We start from the raw sequence: 20,701 nt of genomic DNA on the forward strand, positions 1-20,701 counted from the left end.
GCTGTGATCCTCACTCGTCATTGTAGGGCAGTCGGCACTGACTCATCCTCAGCCATGGCCTAACGCTCATGTTAAATCACATGTCAATATTGCCTGTATTATCAAACTTAATCCAAAGAGACTTGATTTTTTTTCCTCTTGTATGAGTTTGTTCATGACTGAAATGCCATGAACAAGAAATTGAAATTCTGGTTACAAAGAATGTGAGTTGAAACCAGGAACTATGTCTTCTCTTTAATACCTTGTGTGCCTAGAACCATTAATGACTGATGCTTACTGAGTGAATTAATGAAAGTTATAAAAGGAGAAGAAACTGTAGACGACTGTTGGAGTTGAGAGGCTATTTTTTATAAATTAAAGAAGCCAAGTTCATACCCGAATTAGCATGCTAGGACTCACTTTAGCTATTGATCAAAGAGAAAATTTATTCACAGAGGTTTTCAAATACAAACAAAATAGCATTTTTTTTTTTACTTTTTACCAAATGAATATTGCAATAAATGTGATATAGCACAGTACAATAATGGACAAAAGAAAATAAGCTCTAATGACTGGAAAATGTCTCTTATTACTCTCATAACTTCAACTGAATTCTCTCTTAATGGTGGACAAAAAGTCACCCTTCATAAGAATATCATAGCAGAAGTTGTCAGAGAAATATTGCATATTTTTGAATAATATGGAAATACAAGATCTTTACTCTAAAGGTCTGCATAAAACACTGAAAACATGTTCAGGGCATAAACAGTTTACGCAGGATATACAAAACACTGACAGGGTGGCTTATTGGTCCATTTATTCGGTTGTATGCTTTATGAGGAAGTAATACTGTATTTAAATGTATATTAAAAAGAAAACAGAGGAGTAATGTACCGCTAAACCCGTGCAGTCTGTGTGACAACATATATGTTTGTGTGGGCATGAGTGTGAATACATACATCCGTGTGTGCTCGTGTGCTTTCAGAAGCATGTGACCTGCAGGAACTTCTGGAAGTTATTCTGCTTCCCAACATAATACTGTTTCTACTAGCCCTTTTGATTCTCTGAGTTCTCATCTTTAAAAAAAACAAAAACAAAACAAAGCCTTGTTTGCATATATAGATTTGTTGCGTGTGTGTAAGTGTGTTCTACATCAATAATACTCTGTGGAACAGAACCACCCACCACCCTACGATAATTTTGGCCTTTGGTCCCTTTTTCTCTACCATTCCATGCTCTCCATTTCCTTCCCGAATCTTGAGTCCATCGTGTCTTGTTTCATTTGCACTGTATGGATTAGAACCACGATTCCACCTTTGAAAGCAGCTGGATGCTTCAGTCCCCTCATGCTCCTTCAGTCCAGTCCAGCCTTTCCTCCGTTTGCTCTTGGTGGATCCACTTCAGTATGGGTAATGCTTCTGCTTCTTGCCTGAGAAACAAGCCAGCCACGTGCACAGCAGCATGGCGGTGGCAGCACCTGCCCCCGTGCAGTAGTAGGCCCAGCCGATCTCACACTGACCTAGGGGAACGGGTGGGAGAGAAAGCAGACACACATCAGGGAGACTTTGCATGAGCTCTGTTATTTCTACCAGCATGTGTTTCTGGCGTACAGAAGTGTCACTGCAATACCTGATAGAAATACGGTGTAATCATTTAAATGGACTGAAATCATGAGCTGAAAGCTATCTCAAGATTGAAGAAAGAGCAGTTGTGTGCATTTGAGCAGAATTTCAAGACCTACGGTTCCTGCTAGCTTAGAAGATGCCTATGTTCCTCCAAGGCCCTCTCCCCTGGCTGAAATAATGGAGGAATGGCAGCAACCAGATAGGAGAAATAAAGATACTAGTTTTTTCTGTTGTTGTTTAAAAGATACTAGTTTTAATTTAAATCATCCAAATCATACATTTCATTAACATACTACAGAAACAAATTCAAAGTACAGACACAGTCCATCTGCAAAGGTCCACTCTACGGAGAAAGCTTATTTGGAGGGTAAATACAAAAGTGAATATTGCTGTTTCTGTGGAATTAGCAAGGCTAACATACTAGTAGTTGAACAGGAGAATATAAACTTTTCTGGATTCAGCACTAACCTTTTATGTTAACATTTCTTTCTTTTTTTCTTTTTTAAAGGCCATATCCTGGTTGTGGTATCACCTATTTTTTTTTTTTTTTTTTGGCACAGAACCCGGGTGTACACCAGAGGTAGGGGAGAGGGTGAGAAGAACACCCATTTAGAACAGGCCATTTACTGAAATACACTGCTAAGGGGAGCAGCAGGTGAGACAGGAAAGGTCTGCTGAGCCATAGGTAGGTGAGCTCCCTGGCTGGGGATTGAACTCAGGCAGTCATAGTGATAGCATTGAGATTTAACCCCTAGCCCACCAGGGAGGCCCCTAGGTTAAAATTTCATGTGAAGATCCTGACCTTTTAACTGAATTAGTATTAGTACTAATAACAGTATACTGAAAAGCTAAGATATAATTAACAAAAGAAAAGAGATTTCAAAGTTAGGAAAGTTACCAGGGATACAGAAGGGCATTCCATAATGACCAGAGTCAGTTCTCTAAGAATACATGGTAGTCCTTAATGTATGTATGTCTAATAATAGGACATCTAACATGAGGCAAAATTGAGATTTCTAGGGAAATAGATGAATCCTTTATTATAGTTAGAGACTTCAACATTCTTTTCCCAGAAATGGACAGACCCTGGTAGAATAAGTCTGAAAGATCACAGCTGAACCCAACAACACTGTCAATCACCTGAATCTAAATGACATCTATCAACTACTTCATCCAACCAAGTGCTGGCAAGCTAGTGAAACAACAGGAACTCTCACGCAATGGTGGTGAGATTGCAAAATGTTTCCACCACCGAGGAAGGCAGCTTGGCAGTTTCTTACAAAACTGAACATATTCTTACCATATGATCCAATAATCACATTCCTCGGTATTTACCCAAAGGAACTAAAAATTATGTTCACATAAAAATCTGCACGTGGATGTTTATAGCAGTTTTCTTCATGGCTGTCACAACTTTGAAGCAACCAAGATGCCCTAACTAGCCAGAATTCAAACCTGGGTTCTATCTTCAAAGAGTAAAAAAATTATTGATGTCCAATAGCCTGCATGTGCTAATGACTGGGCTTCTGCATTTATTGCTCCTTTTAAAATTCATTTTTAACAGCATCCAAGTTATTCTTTTTGCATACACAGTGAGGGAGGAAATAATTCTGTATATTTCATTGAACACTGTAATTTTCTGCTCTAGTTTTAATTCTAGTTCATTTTATACAATCTTATTAAAATGTGCTCCAAAAACAGCTCTTTTCTTCCCTTTTCTTATATATTACATTAGACACAAACATATATATCAAGAGACATGGCTTTTATAGTTACTAAACATCAAAACCATCAATTAAAAACCATATCCTTTTTGCATAAGTCAGTTACTTTTACATTATTCATTAATAATTTTATTGAGAAATACAGAAACTGTTAGGTATAGTGGGCAATTTGACATCCTATCTTTGTTGAAGTCCCCCGGAGGGGTAGTTAGCATGTGCCACACATGGTGTGTGTGTGTGTGTGTATGTATGTGTTTGTGTGTGAAAGAGAGAGAGAGAGAGAAAGAGAGAGAGAGAGAGAGATTCATTCTGTTAGAAGGGAAGCTTCAGCTAGAGAACTACAACAGGCTTAGCCCCTAGAAGGTATGCAATAAATAAACGCTGAGGTAAAAAGAAAAGACATAAAGAAAAGAAACAAATAGGCAGACAACCAGTTCTTGAAATAAAAAGTAAATCTTGGATTTTACTTTAAGAATAACTCTAATCTTATTTTGGCACTAAGCTTTTGAAGAGAATTTCCCAACTGATTATGTATGTATGGCCTCATACAGATTATACTAAATTTAACAAGATAATAGATCATGAAAGATCACATCTAACAAGATAATAGATCATGAAAGATCACATCTCTACCTCAGGGTAGTCTCACTGGCACAGTGACCTCCATTAATACAGATAGGAAAAGGATTTTTCAAATGGGAGAGAGTCCCCTTCATGGACTAGATTTGCTGAATATCATATGCCCAAGTGGCTCTGAGTCTTGGGAATAATCTCCATTTTGAATTATTCTGTATCTGAATTAAATAAATCTAGGAGGAAGAATTGATAGAGCTCTAAGAGATGGCAAGTAGTTTAAAACCTTTCAAAAAGTCAGCAAAATTTGTAGTCAGTCCTTTCAGCAGAGAGCTCATAACAGAACAGAATCAATTGTTCATTAATAACAAGGTATTGACCTCCCCACAGCTCCATGAACTCTCATGAAAAGCAGAGAACATAATTCTTTAATTATTGGACATTTAATTGGGGGAAAGTAGCTGGTGAGGCCAGTTATTTGAGAATAATAAATGCAACAAACATGAAAAAAAGAAGTTATTCAAGTGCTCACTATCAGAGGACCAAGAAGAGCAAACATCATTGTTTGTTCTCTGGGGAAGAGTTGATAAAAGAGCAGAAGTTTAAGCTCTTGATGATCTAGCAGAAGTTTAAGCTCTTGATGCTCTACCTTGACAGGGGAGCTACAGGTGTTATAGATGCTTCAGCTACCTAATTTTTTTGGGTCTCTTGGCTGGTTCTGGGTTTTCATCCTTCAGCTACTGCTAGTGCTTTGCTCTTAACATTTTGCATTGCGACCCTGTTCACGGGACCTGTGAGCCTGGAGCCATTTTGTCCCAACTCTTGGAGCACAGAAGTCACCTGCATGTGACCTGCAGTTAATGAACTAGAACACAAGTAGGAAAACCTGTTTTCTTGCCTCCAAGTAGGACAAACGGCCATCCAGAGGGACTTAAAAGTAGACTTAAAAGTGTTCAACTTACAACTTTTCTTCCTTATGATGGTGCAAAAATGATTTGCATTCAAATTATACTTCAAAATATTGGCATTTTTCTAGGGTAAGGATACAAGGTTGGGTACTGTCTGGATAGTGGCAGCGAGTTACAGTCCCCTGTCAGTCATGTGACCTCAGAGGTAAACAACAGATATGCTACAGACTGGTTTTCACCTTCAGTATGGTTTATGTTACATGAGATATTCAACACTATTATAAAGTAGGCATTGCACTTGATGGTTTTGCTCAATGACAGGCTAGATGTACGAATTCTGAGCATGTTTAAGGTAGGCTAGGCTATGATGATCAGTAGATGAGGTGTTGTAAGTGAGGTTTTGACACGATAGTCTCATCAGGAGGTAACCCCACTGTAAGTCAAGGAAACCGCACAAAGAATGTTTCAGAGCTCCTGGGAGTTCAGGCTGAGGTTGGGGCCTCATCGGAAACCAGGCCCATGCCAGGTGTTACTCTTCCCTGTCTTACTTTCCCATGTGTTCACTTTCTTTGTCCTCAGCTCACATTTTCCTGACCACTTGGACGTGAATCCTCATCTCAGGATCTGCTCTGGGGAATGTGATTTAAGAGCAGAGCAGATGAACAGACTTTGTTGCTTTTCTTTATCATGAGGGTATGTGAAGTTAGATGTTTGAGGGTTAACAACCCACTCCCCCACACACTTAGCCAAGTCCCACCGCCCTCCCCAAAAGATTCAGGGCTGGAACAGCAAGTCTCACACTCTCCCTGCATTGCCATCTTCCCAGGCAAACCTACTTCCTCGTCTTGGAAACCATGTATGTATCACTTCTAATATTTTATATTTTTGGAGTCTTTTTGTGTCATAAAAAAGTAGTCCATTCATCGACTAACTATCAGATGAAAATGGGAAGAAAGGAAACTAAACAAAGATACTTAAAATGTACTAGAGTGGCAGGCTGGTTTGTTTGAGGATGTCACAAAATATTGCTATGAATTGCAACTGTATGTGCCTGCTTATGTATGTGATTTATATATTTTGTGGCTCAAATTCAGCAATTGGCTAAGATATGAAGACTTAGCTTTACTAAATAATTCACAAAATACATAATTATTCAAAGGTAAGTTAATAGTAACATATTTTAAAATGTGGGATTATACAGAAATATAACCAGCTTACCACACAAGTCTCAAAAAAAATATGCAAACGCACACATACACACAAGCATACTTTTTACAAAGCAAGAAATGGTCAAGATCATTTTAGTGAGACCAAGATGTGTCAGACTTAGGCAAACCTAAGGAAACACTAAATCATCCTACCTCATTGTTTATTCCTTTCCTCCCTCCTTCCTTTTATTCCTTTCCTCCCTCCCTCCTTCCTTCCTTCTCCCTTCAGTTCATTCATTGACTCAACAAATATTTATTAAGTTCCTACTCTGACTAGCAATCATTGAAGACTGGAGACTAGTTGGCAACAAGGTAGATATAAATTCTACTGTCAAGGAGCTATTGTTTAGTCAAGAAGAAAGTATTGAAATAATTATTCTGGCCCTCCCTGGTGGTGCAGCGGGTTAAAGCACAACACTGAGAATCTAAAGCTGCTTCCGCATGAGTTCGATTCCGCCTGCCTCGGAGGTGACCACATGGTGTGGCAGACCTCTCCTGACCTGCCTGCTGCTCCCCTTAGCAGTGTACTTACTTTGTCGATCTGCCTGTTCTGCTCCCCACTCTGTCTCTGGTGAAGCCTCTCACCGCCCCCTGAGCCTCTGGCCTGTACCCCAGTTCTGTATGCACAAATAAATAAATCTTTTAAAAAAATTAATCAGATAATTACATAATTTTAATTGTGATATGTTCTCTGAAGAAAAACATTTAGGATACTAAAGTAGCACATCACCAAGGATCTAGTATAGTGTGAGCAGGAAGGATCTCCTTCAATTACAAGTGAAACTTAGGCAGAGACTTACAGATGAATAGGAGTGAGCTGAGTGGGATGAACTGGGGTGGGAAACACATGGAGAAATGTCACTGCGTTTGGATCTTGGCTAAAGTATTGCTCCGAAAGAGATGATGACACTGTGGATATAGTGAGGGGTGGGGTTGGGTATGACAATCTCCAGACTCTGAGACCTTGAAGCCTGAAAACTTCTCCAAGATATCATCTATACTGTTGTTTTTTTTTTAAGATTTATTTATTTATGCATACAGAACTGAGGGACACACCAGAGGTGCAGAGAGGTTTCACCAGAGACAGAGTGGGGAGCAGGTCCACGAAATACACTGCTGAGGGGAACAGAGGGCGGGTCAGGAGAGGTCTGCCTCGCCATAGCTCCTCCGGGGCAGGTGGGAATCGAACTCATGCAGAAGTGCCTTAAGCTTCTTGGTGCAGTGCTTTAACCCGCTGTGCCACCAGGGAGGGCCCCGGCTTTAGTTTCTTAGTGCTGAGCTTTAACCCGCTGTGCCACCAGGGAGGGCACATATATACTGTTTTTGTAGCAATGTGAGGTAGTCAGCATTCATCAATAAACCTTGAGTGCTTACTAACAGGTTGCAATGTTATAGGAGGTGGCGACCCAGCAGTACACAAGCTCTAAAGGGCCTTTTGTCTTATGCAGCTCATGTTCCATTAAGGCTATTTCTAAAATACCAGTCATGCCCAGTTGCATTATTTTGAAGCCACCCTTATATATTTCACACATATGATTTGTAGAAATTCAATTGAATCAAAGTTGATAGGAGTTTTTCTCACAAAACTATATATGTAAAAACAGAGTTTTATGAGAGATTATACATTTTCTAACCACAGGCTGTAGGCTGTAGTTGAAACTTATCAAAGGAAAAGGAAAAGTAGAGTTTTCCTCTCTGAACATGATTCCATTGTTATAAACCACATGCTCAATAGGAAGAAATTAGCACCAATTTTTACAGTAATAGGAGATAAAAGTCCTCTTGAGTACATTAGGTTATAAGGAAGGGGTAGACATTTAAGTTTTAAAAGATACACTATTCTAAGAGCAAGTGAATTAAATGAAACCAAGAGATAGGAGGCTATTTTTCCATGCCCTCACTTGTCCCCTGTCACAGCAATAAATGCATTTTATTATAATGCAAACAGAAATCATTTTACTAGAGGGCAAGTTTTGTCTGTGATTCTTTCAGGAAATTAGAGAAGCCGATCTACTTAAACTTTCCCTTTTGCTCTCTGTAATGCTCCATCAAACATGACTCCAAGCTCACTTGGTTGGCAAATTGCTGCTTTCAACAATGGGGAATACTATTCTTGACAGATAAAATCGAGGTTAATGGGACAGAAAGCAGCAAAGCACAGCCACCTGCCAAGTCGGTGGAGAAAGATGCAGTGGCGGCCTTCCAGAACAGCCCGGGCAGGGGCTGGGGGGAGGGATGTGGCCAATACTTTCAGGTGGCTCAACTGAGCTTTTAGTACTTCTCCTGTCACTCATGACAGATGGAAAGGTACAAGGAACCCAGACGTGCACATAACAGTGGTGGTCTAGTCATCTTTTCCTCTTTTGAGGACACTGCAAATTACCCTCTGCCTTTCATTAATTTGTTCAACTAACATTTCAGAGCCTACTGTGTGTCACTATGTATGGCCACTTCAGCTGTTTCCTAAGGAGCTGTAAGATGCTGGACCGCAACATATGATCAATACACATTCAAGGTTTGAATGGATATTAGGTACTAAGGTTGTGCTGAGAATAGCAATTTGAAACAAATAGTTGTCCAATATACTATAGATGTTGAGTAGAGTCTAAAAGAGTTTAGAAGTAGTATATCATTTGATCATTTTGCCTATGATGCTTTTGGGAAAGTAGAGAGACAAATTTGTTTATACTTTTCCATTTTGAAAATGAAGAAATCAGCACACAGGAAAGCTAGATAACTTGCCCAGTGTCTCAAATAGATGATGAAGTTTAAGCTTGAACTTGGGTCACTGATTGCAGTGCATTTTCCTGTGTTTGGAGGATGTATTAGGAAAATCTGTATTGAATGCATCCTTCCCATTTATTAGGGCATCCTGCTGAATGAAGAAGTGAGGTTGGGTACAGACAGTCTGAGAGAGGGTCAGGGTGCCCCAGTGCAGTGAAAACAGATGTTAAGAAAAACTCATACAAAGCTAAAGCAATGGAAAAAGGCTCATTCTGGGAACATGGACCAAATAACTAAAAAAGGAGACTACATGAAGCCTTAATCAATCAACAACATGCCGAGATGTCTAAACTCCAGCCTATCCCCCTGGCCCCCATACTCCTGCTTCTTGGTCCTTCAGCAGCTACACATGGGACCTCACTCTGTTCAGAAAGCTGCCCTTTTTATCTGACAATAAATCACTTGCTTTTCTTATATATATATATATATATATATATATATATATACACACCTTATACACACACACAATATAATGGCAGGTTTATTATGGTTAAAAAGGGGAAAGGGGAGGACTCCTGCAAAGACACAAGCAGAAAGAGCTGCCCCTTGGACGGACAGGTTAGTCAAGAGAGGTGTGCAGAGTCACAGAGGCGGCTGTGGGAGGAGAGCTGCCAATCTTTGTTTTTTCTGACTGGGCTCGATGTTGACTCTGTCCTTGCAGAGACAAGAGCTGAGAGCCCCTTGGGGCCTGACTCCTAGACTTCATGCTGGAATAAGTACTTGTCTTTGTTAGAATTTATATGCTGAGAAGAAATAAAACTCACTTTTTTTCTGTTGAATTCTCTAGTCTTAGAAGACTCCATGTCCTGCTGCAACCTTGCATAGTTTTTGTTATCAAAAGCTGTATCTTGCGGCCCTCCCTGGTGGCGCAGTGGGTTAAAGCACAGCGCTGAGAATCTAAAGCCTTCCGCATGAGTTCGATTCCTGCCTGCCCTGGAGGTGACCACATGGTGCGGCAGACCTCTCCTGACCCACCCGCTGCTCTCCTCAGCAGTGTACTTCATCGATCTGCCTGTTCTGTTCCCCATTCTGTCTCTGGTGGGGCCTCTCACCGCCCCTGAGCCTCTGGCCTGTACCCCAGTTCTGAATGCACAAATGGATAAATCTTTAAAAAAAAAAAAAAAAAAAAAGGCTGTATCTTGCAAACTTGGCCCCTAATTCCTGGGCCAGTGGAACCAATGGTCATTCTCTTGGCAACACCAATCCTCTAGCAGATATGGGGCCAATAAGCTGCTTGATGAATTCAGGTAACTGGTTCATTTTGGATGAGAACCTGGCTTTGAACTTATCTCCCCGAACTGGGTGTTTCTGACCCACCCTGAGTTTTGAGCCTTACTGAGAAAGGGACCCGAGTCCTGGGCACCCCTGACCCTCTTGGACCACTGTCCTGCTGTTTGTTCTCCGCAGCTGGTGGGAGCCATCAACCCCCTCGCTCCTACCTAGAGACCTTGCTGTTGCGCTGCCCATGTGCACACTATGGCCTGTTCAGCCAACATGGGAACTCAGGCCCTCCTGCCCTCTGACTGATGCTACCTGGCATAAAACCTCCCCTTTCTAATGCTGCATTTGACCCTGAGCCTCTCAGTTCTCAGGTGATTTCTTTCCTCAGGAGGTCACTACTGAGTCTCAGCCTCCTGGCCACATGTAGTTGAGTGTAGATACAACAACTCAAGTGATGCAGTTTATCAAGGAAGATGATTTCATCTCTGATATTTATAAATGTTCAACATGTTAAGACAAATGTTACATTTGTGTTATGAAGAAGCAAACTGATTAGATTATCTCCTTGTTCATTTAGAAGCAACAACAGCCAGAAGGGTGAGAGGATATAGAAAAATTTTGTAGCATAAATGCCATGGACAAAAGTTTGACATATCTTTCTCCTCTTGAATCTATCCATGCCTTTCCATACCTTGCTTGCACATGCATTAAGTCCAAGAACAAGAAGGGTCTGTCATGGAACCAACTTCATTTGTTCTTTGGTGAAGCTAATGAACAAAAGTGTTGTTAGTTAAAAAAAAAAAGAAAAGAAAGAGAAAAGAGAAGCAGGTTTAAACCTTTGATGTGAAATATATAAAACATCACTTTTTTTTTATGATAATAGTTTATTTTTACATCATTTTGTACCTTTTTCCATCTCAGTTGTAATCCCTGTGGGCTTCCTATCACCAAATCACCCATGTGCCATCACCATAGTCCAGTGTACCACCCCCTCCACTTTTGATCCTATTCCCCACTCCACCCCTGTAAAATGTCTCTAGTATAAAGTTGCTCATTATTCCCCAACTCCTCCCTCCCCCCAGTCCTTTATACTCCTGCTATGAGTGAAACCATCCACTATTTTCCTTTTTCTTTCTGGCTTATTTCACTAAGCATGATCCCTTCCAGCTCCATCCATGTTGCTTCAAAAGGCACAATTTTATCTTTTTGATTGCTGAGTAATATTCCATTGTGTATATGTACCACATCTTTTTAATCCAGTCATCTACTTTTGAGCATTTGGGTTGATTCCATGTCTTTCCTATTGTAAATAATAAAGAAATATATATGGGGTGCAGCTTTCCTTTTGAATCAGTGTTTTTGTGTCTTTTGGGTAGATACCTAGGAGTGGGTATCTACCCACTCCTGGGTCATATGGAAGCTCCAATTTCAGCAGTTTGAGAAACCTCCAAACAGCTTTCCATAGTGGTTGTACTAGTTTGCATTCCTACCAGCAATGCAGGAGCGTTCCTTTTTCTCCACATTCTTGCCAACATTTGTTATTGCTAGTTGTTTTAAGATGTGCCATTCTCAGTGGGGAGAGGTGGTATCTCAATGTGGTTTTAATTTGCATCTCCCTTATTACAAGTGAAAATATCACATTTAAAATGGAATAAACAGTTAAGTTGATACCTACGTGTCCAAGGAGATGAACATCCAAATTTGCGTGGACAAAATAATATGGAAGTGAACAGGCAGAGGCTGTGGGACATGTGGCTTTTTTTCCAAGCTGCGCTGTACTGAAGTCTGAACTCTCACAGCTTCTCAGGTTGTCCTGTGCACTACTTCAAGCCGTATTTATATCACTCTATGTAGCCTGGTGGATGTATTCTAGGGGTGCTGCCCACAAACAGATCTCAGTAGTGCCAACCCCCTCAGGAGTATTCTCCAAGGACTAGAAAGTGGGAACATAATGATGGCAGAACCCCCAATCCAAGGTATCCAGACTGATTTATAGAGTGTCCCAGGAAGCGGGGGCCATCTTGATGCCCAGAAGCATCCAGAGAACACTGCAGAGGACAGACCAGCATTTCTCCTCACAAAGGGTAGCTCTGGATTCTGTGTTCTGCTAACAGTGTTCTTCTAGCTCCCTGCTCCTTCATCTGCAGGTTTAGGACAAATTTCAGCTCCCCTGGGAACTGAGTGGCCTTTTCTTGAAACACTTAACATGCCTCAGTGTGCAGGGAGCTGTTTCAACAACAAAAAAAAGGAAGCAAGAAATTTCTTAAAAGATTCCCCAATTTCTTTGCTAGACCCCCAGGTGACTTTGCCGGGTGTGGCTGCATAGGACAGGCTCCTTCTTGTCCTCTCATACCCGGACTCCCCAAGTTCCCAAGTTCTCTTTTGTATCACATCAGACTGGTCATTGCTTTCCCTCCACTCAGGCTCTTTCCTCTTAAACTCTATACATGTTCAAGGATATCCCATCCTGACATCCCTGTAGAAATCCTAAAACCATGAAAAAGGTGGCAAAAGTGCTTTGCCTACACAGCATTTCTGCGATACAAAGAAGCAACATGGGAAATAAAAATGCCCTTCCTGCAGAAATGTGGTTACATGTCAATTTATGGGTCAGAAAGGTAGGGTGCATGGGACAGCGTCTGAACTATTCTTATGATCACACCAATCACATAGAGCTCTGTTCTGTGGCCTGGCGGTTATTTTTGTTAACATGAATTTCCCCCTTGTGCTGTCTGGCCAGCTGAGCCTCTGCTTGCACAGTTTTTATTATCCTTGTCCCTTAGCACCAAATCCATCCTACAGGTTTCACTAGAGATAATGTCGCTGTGAAGATGATAAGACACACACGTTGGCTGGATATACAGAACATGTACTGGTAGCCTTTGTGTTCATGCTGTGAACTGACACAGAATCCGATCTCCACGTGGGGGAAGAAACGAAGATAACCAGTGGGGCTTTATTCAGTGTCTGGCGATAAAGACGATCCTTTAGCTTCTGTCTATAGCTACTATTTATAAAGCCTGCAACTACCATGTGAAATTCAGCTCCTCTGATTCATGGGCGGCCCTGAAGAGGGTGTGAAAAGACCCAGAATGGCTCTAATTGCTATTCCTCAGTGTGACCTGTGACTGCAGCCCATTTTCCAACAACCCACAGGAAAAGGTGCTGCATTCCTTCCTGATGGTGTTTTATCTACCCTCTCCCATTTGTACCCATCAGGCTTCCATCAGCCACCAAGCAGCCTGTGAACATCGCCTCTATATCCAGTTAAGTGGAAATGTGTTGCAGCGGCTATGCTTTGATCTTGGTTAGCTGCCCTCAATTCAAGAGATTTCCTGGTGTGATCCCTCCCTGCTTGTAAGGCAGCTCTTGGGAACAGCTCTAATCCAATTTGGTCAAGCACAACCTTGAGACTCTGGTAAATTACCATAATAACTGAAAAAAAGTGAGGGATGATGAAGGATAGTTACTTCCTTACCTTCATTTCTAAGTTCTAATGAAAGCAAGTCTCAGAGCAAAGTCTGCTACACATACAGACACTTATTAAATAAACAGCCATCAAAAAGCAAGCACAGAATAGTTCAATCTATTCTGGGAGATACTTCAAACCTAGTTCTTTATCTTTTTATGTGTTTGGACTATTACGCTGAATGAAAGAACCACTGGAGGTAATTGCAGTAAGTTCCAGTGCAGGATTATGTACCTCTTAGCAACACAACCAGAAATCCTTCAAATCAAAGACTAGAGCCTTTTAGGGGTGCTCAAGTCTTGGCTGCATTCTAAAGGGTAGCGTGGGCACCACTGAATACTTCTGTAAAGCTGTACTGGTTGTCAAGATCATCAAGATATTCACCTCTGTATCTGCTGGTCAACAGCCACTGCTGCAAGTTCCCCAAGGGCCCCACTGCCCCTTCTCTCCCGGGAGAGCTACAGAGAATCTTAACCTCATGTCTCAGAAACCAAGGCATTTGCCCGCAGAGTGTGGCCCCCAAGACTCTCTCCATTGCTATGAGCTGTATTATTTCTGTTCAGGTTGGTCATGCACAAATAAATAAATCTTTAAAAAATTTTTTTTTTATTATCACTCAGACTTGGAATAAAGACTGGGTGGAGGTTTAAATACTTTCATAGAGTATGTATTCTTTAGCCCATCCACTATTTTGAATTCCTTTAATTTCACAGGTGAGAGTCTACCTCTAACATTCATCATATTAGTCAATGAGCCACTCATTCTTCCCCCCAAATATCCATTTCTGCAACTATTCTAGTAGTAAAGCTTCTAGGGATAGTCAAGATGTCCATACAGGGGATTCCCTGATGGCATAGGGACCAGCAAAAAATCTCAGAACTATGACACCATCACCTCTCTGACTTGAGTTTGATCTCCAGCCAGGGAGCTAATTCACATGGTGCTCAAGACCTCTTCTGCCTCCCCCAGTGCTCGTTTTACAGTGTATTCAATAGCTCCCCCTGACTGCTCTCCTCTGTGTTTGGTGAATCCTCTCACCTTTCTCCCTCCAAACCTTTGGCTTGCACTCCAGTTCTTCTATGCATAAATAAATAAATAATTCTTAAAAAAACAAAGTTAGATCCCCAGCCCCAGAGGTGATCCACATGGTGCAGCAGTTCTCTCCTGTCTCACCAGCTGCTCCCCTCAGCAGTGTACTCCATTGATCTGCCTGTTCTCCCACTCTGTCTCTGGTGAATCCTCTCATTGCCCCTGTACCACTGGCCTGTACCTCAGTTCTGTATGCATAAATAAATAAATCTTAAAAAAAAAAAAAGACATGGATAACAGGACACTTGCACTGACAGCCTTGAGTGTCCTCTCTGGGGTACACACCCAAGTGTGACTTCCTCTAATACACAGCTTGCTGTGTGTCCTGAAGTATTTAACAGTGAATTACAGGCATTGTAACAGTGCTGTCAATAACTGTGAAGGTCCTGAGATGTTGTCCTACTTACAAGCTACCAAGTGAAACTGCCACAATTTCATGGATGCTGCAAAAGATGGGTGGCCTCTGTCAGAGACAGAGGGCCATGCCTGCTTCCTGCAGGAGCTGAGGCTGCTGTCACCCTTCAGGGATCTCAAACATAGGGAATCTACATCTTTTATAACTGGTTGCAAGCAAATTTGCCCAAACTTTGGCCCAGAGGGAGACATTATCTTTATTATACTGAACAATAAACAAGGCTGTCTTCTGCTCCAGAGGGACTCATTTTCTCTGTCTTCCAAGGCTGTTCACTATACAAACATCTTTGAAAAGACAGTTTGGAATCAAGTGCTTGCAAAACATAGGGAGAATTGTCTCCAATAGCAGCACTTAATGAAACCAGCTAAGATTCTAAGTGGAAGCACATTTACTAGATTAGGAAGGTCAAACACATTTCACATATATTATTTCGAATTAGAATTGGTGTAGAAGAGTATGTGTTGCAATAATGCTTATGGTAAGTAGGGATTTTTTTCCCTTTATAACATCCCTCTGACAAATGCTTTCATAGATAATGGAATAAAGTGAAGGGGCTCACTGGCCCTCAAATTCCCTAGGGAGACTTAAGGATTGTTAGGTGGTTAGATCTCCAGAATTTCCAAGATCAGATATCCAAAGGTTGCTTGTCAGAGTTTCTAAGTCTTCAGAACTCATTGGAATAATAAATAAAAACAATGAGTATTCTTGCCATAAGCACATACCCACAGTCCCACACACATGCATAAAAAGGCCCTCCCTGGTGGCGCAGCGGGTTAAAGCACAGCACTGAGAATCTAAAGCCACTTCCTCATGAGTTGGATTCCCGCCTGCCCCGGAGGCGACCACATGGCGTGGCAGACCTCTCCTGACCCGCCCGCTGCTCCCCTCAGCAGTGTACTTCGTCGATCTGCCTGTTCTGCTCCCCGCTCTGTCTCTGGTGAATTCTCTCACCCTCCGCATCTCTGGCCTGTACCCCAGTTCTGTACAAATAATCAATCTTAAAAAAAAAAAAAGTGTATATAAGTTCAGTGGGGTAACACATTACCTGAGTGTTTGTGGGCTTTTAGCTCTTTGAATGGTCCTGAAACCTCAAATTAAAATCCATTCCTGGTACAGGGTTTACTTACTATACAAAGAATATGTTCACCTTTATCACCAAAACTAACCCAGGTAACTTGGATATCATGCGGTCAAGAAGCACACAAAACCCAACACTTCAAAGACAGAAAGTTCTCAGGAGCAAAGCTGAGCTATCTGCTTTTAAAGTATGATTCTAGGATGATTTATGATGAATTGGCTAAAAAGAAGGAAAATATGGGCTCCCTGGTGGCGTAGGGGTTAGCTCTCAGTGCTACCACCATGATGGCCCACTGTGACAGCCTGAGTTTGATCCCCAGGCAGGGAGCTGACCCACATGGCATAACAGGCCTTTCCTGTCTCAGTCCCTGCTCTCCTCAGCAGTGTATTTCAGTAGATCTGCCTGCTTTGCTCCCTATTCTGTCTCTGAGGAATCTTCTCACCTCCTGCACCTCTGGCCTATACCTCAGCTCTTCATTTCCTCTATGCCAAAATAAATAAAACATTAAAAAAAATGGAAAATAAGTGAGGGAAGAAGGAAAGTCTTAATAACTGCAATGAATAACTGCTGACAATGTGGCAGAAGACTGTTATAAAATAACAAAACCAGGAAAACTTAAAGTATTTTTCTATCTTGGTAATTTAAGGAAAGGGCACATCACCATAATGTCCACAGTTCTTAGGAATGACTCCAAGTGATGGCATAACCACTAACAATGAAAAAGGCATTGGCCCAGATTTTTAATGTTTTATATATTTGAGCTATAGTGATAGAAAAGTATCTATCTGAACTAATTTCAATATGATTAAAATAGGAAATGTATTGATGTTTACATCAAAGTGGAGACACTTTATTAACTGTTTTCCACATGCAAAGTACCTTCCACTATGGCACTAGGTCCTGAAGTTTTCCTGGCCACTTAAAGTAGGTATTGTTATCCCCTTTTAGACCAGACAGAAGTTCTGAGAGGTCAAATAACTTGCCCAGACTCAAAGAGCTTTTGGCAAATTAAACTGAGTTTCAAATTCAGTGCATGTTTTTCCCATTTCCTGTTCTTTTAGGGGAACAATCATTTTTCTGGAATAATGCATTCATATGGAATCTTCTGAAAAGATCTGATGAATAAGATTTCCTGATGCTTCTAGTCACTGAGTATTTCTCTTCAATTCTTTTCCCTTAATTAGATTCACAGCATTCTATGTTGTTAATTATCAGGTTAGATGCTATATCAGCCTTTGATTATTTTGTTATATTAATTTTTTTGCTGGATTATGAATAATTCATATTTAAATTTGGTCCATTCCTACTGTTGAGAAATTGCAGCTACTTTCTACCTTGTCGCATGGAACAAAAGCAAAAATAGTACAGTCACACACATAGCAGTTAACACACTAATTAGAATTCTCAGTTCTGGGGCAAAAATATTTCTCCTGAGATTAAGAACCATAAAGAGTTGAAAGGACTCGCTTCTAAATTTCATGTAGACAAATCTCCCAACAACATCAGTGAAAGACCTTTCTTCATTATTACCACTCAGAAAATAAAACTGGATAAGAGACTATTGTAAGATAAATCTGTCAATGATAATCTCCTTGAGGAAGGGAGAAGGAATACGATTTCTCAAGGGGAGTGCATCACATTATAAGAGGGAGACGGTTTGCAGAGGGTGGGGCAAATTTTTCTTCCTAACTAATAGATTATCCTCAAATAGTTAAATAACAAGAATTTTAAAGTAAAATCAACAAATTTATTGAAGATGATATTCATACAGCCACATTATCTTAATTGTCCTTTATTTTATGACATCATTCATATAAACAATTAAAGTTCATTCCTGAGAGGGGATGTAAAACGTCAAAAACAGTTAAATTCAAAATTAGTGCTTTTTCTTTTTCTTAAACTTTCTTTTAATGGAGGTAAATTGATTTACAGTAATGTATCATATTTAGGGAGCAGGTTCTCATGTTTTCAGATGTATGCTGGCATATCACATGTATCACCAAAGCACCCATAATCTGCCTCCATGGTCCACTGAGGTCCTTTCCCCTAAGTCTTCACCCCATTCTCCCCCTCTGGAAGCCTCAATTTTCTGTATTTCTAGGGTTTATTTTGATGTAGTTTTGTTCCTTTATATTTTCCCTTTATATTCAACATATTTGTGAAGTCAGCCAGTATTTGCTTTTCTCCTTTTGACTTATTTCACTTAGCATATGCTTTCCAGCTTCATCTACGTTACTGCAAATGGCAAAATTTCACCTCTTTTTATAGCTCATTGTTTACTCATTCATCTGTCTTTGGGCACTTAAGTTGTTTCCATAACTTAGCTATTGTAAGGAGTGCTGTCATGAACATAGGAGTCCAAATAACCTTCGAATAAGCGTTTTTGCATTTGAACAAATAACCAAATAGCAGGAGTTAGAAAACAGATCTTATGTTAAATCTATTTTCAATACTTTGAGAAACTGACATACTGTTCTCCAAATGGGCTGGACCAGTCTACAATCCCATTGTACAAAAGTTCAGTTCCCTCCATGTCCTCATCAACATTTGTTGTTTGTTTCTTTCTTTGTTCTAACTAGTGCTTTTCTACCCCCAGATTAATATTCACATGGAACATACTAGGAAACTGTGAATAGCATAATACAAAATAATAATTAGGATGAGCCAGTTCCCTAAACTTCCGTAAGTACTCTATACCAGTCTGGTGTATCTATTTTTTCTTTTCATAAAAGGATAAAAATGAATAAAATGAAGGACACTGTACAAGAAAGAACAAACATATTTTTCTTAATAGTTTGGTGGGCATATTTTAATCTATAATATTTCCCATAGGTTTTTAAAGAGAATTTCCTCTTTTCTGCAGTAACTGTTATAAATTGCTGCAAGCCACTGAATTAGGTTTTTAAAAGGCATTAATACAAGAGTGGGAATCATCCTGTTCTGAAGTGAGCAAACCAGAAAAGACTAGAAAAAGCATGATTTAAGGAAAATTTTTATTTAATCTATCAGACATTTAGTTCTTTAAACTGTGACCTGAAGTGTTTTTGTTTGTTTGTTTTCCTTTTATTCTGGGGTATGGTTAAGCTTAGAGAGCAAGATGCCACAATTCTTTCCAAGATATCAATGGCTAAGTACAGACACAAAAATGATGGCAGCTGCCATGGTGGTGTTCAGAAATCAGCAATTCAGTTTCTTTCTTCTTTCTATTAAATGTCTCTCTCTCTCTCCCTCTCATCCTCCCTCTCCTCTTTAAACATTCAACTAATGAGTACATGACATACCTGTGAAAATCTTGCTTCTCTTATTCATGGTCTTCATGTCTCTCCTTATTCAGCCTGACACAATTGGGGGCGCCAAGAATGTGTGCAATAAATATTTGTTGAAAAAACCAGATATACTGAATTCTACAATTTCCATAAAATCCTGAGACTTTAAAATCTGCCAACCCTGACATAGGCACTGGGAGTTTCAAATACCTTGTCGCCTAGTTTCATCTGGAACCTGCAATGGTGTGTTTAGGGAAGCAGACACAACTGCATCTATAGTTACAAAGAACACGGCACTTTTTCTGACAGAGGACTAGAGGTGTTTACTAAGCTGTCACTTATAGTGGAAATGTTCATGCTTTATTGTAGCTACCTGGGCCCCACTGCAATGGGCAGGTTGAATTCACAGCCTTGTAATGAATTAGTTCTTGGCCCCACTCTCTGGGATGAATGCAGAAAACCCTTCACCTCATGAAAAGAGCCCCTAACAAGGCCAGGAAGTGACCGGCATAGCTGAGGGAGTGCCTTTGCTGTGGAGGTCCCTGGACATTTTGCTCAGCTGCTGCATCACTGGCCTGGCCAAGGCAGACTTCTTTCACCCACGGCACTTTCCCAGTATCATCTGGAGTCACATTTCAGAGTGTCCCCGTGGGTCCCCTGACCTACCCAATATGGTCTTGATTGACACGCAGTAGTTTCTGAATTTCCTCCGTCATCACCTGCACTAGAGAGGGTGAGGGAACACAGTCTCAGGTCTTGTAGGTGACTTTCAGTGACTAGATTTCAGTGCCAAATGCTTGAAACAGGTCCAGTTAATAGTCGTGAGAGAAGAGGGACATCCTCACCGCCTTAAGGACTGAGTCAGGCTAAGTCTCAGTGCATATTCAATACTTTACTGTTTACACTGGTCTCCCAAACAAGCTCAAAATGGGATCACAAATTCACTTTATGCAAAGACTGAAACACACCAAGTGTTTGAGGTTTCTTCTGAGGACAGACACTCTCCATTGCTGCCTGCAAGCCCCTCTAGTGAGCTCTGCTCTGGCACAAACTCAGACTCTTGCCTCTGGGGCCTACTTGGCCTGAGTATGAAACAACCTCAAAAGTCCAACCTCAAAAGTTACACATCTTCAAAACAGTGGGGGGAGGGAAATGCACTGGGTTATGGTGACGGCACAGGGTGATTTGGTGATGGGAAGCCCAAGGGGATTGTAAATGAGACGGAAAAATGCACAAAATGATGTAAAAATAAAAAAATATATATATAATAAACTTATCTATCTATATAAACTTGTATATATATGTATATACATATGTGTATATATATGTGTGTGTATATATATATACATCTATATATACATA

General features: G+C 40.6%; 1 protein-coding gene across 1 annotated transcript in view; it reads right to left on the minus strand.

Annotated features, from left to right (window-relative positions):
* Positions 1 to 13: 13 nt before the first annotated feature.
* The window catches only part of LHFP (lipoma HMGIC fusion partner), a 230,372-nt gene continuing 209,684 nt past the window's right edge, over positions 14 to 20,701 (minus strand). Inside the window, exon 4 of the mRNA XM_004680227.2 lies at positions 14 to 1,498. Within this exon, the coding sequence (XP_004680284.1) occupies positions 1,380 to 1,498 (119 nt within the window). The 3' untranslated portion in view covers positions 14 to 1,379. The remainder of the gene's footprint in view (positions 1,499 to 20,701) is intronic.

Source organism: Condylura cristata, unplaced genomic scaffold (genome assembly GCF_000260355.1).
Source record: "Condylura cristata isolate star-nosed mole 26May11 unplaced genomic scaffold, ConCri1.0 scaffold00010, whole genome shotgun sequence".
NCBI classification, from domain to species: Eukaryota; Metazoa; Chordata; class Mammalia; order Eulipotyphla; family Talpidae; genus Condylura; species Condylura cristata.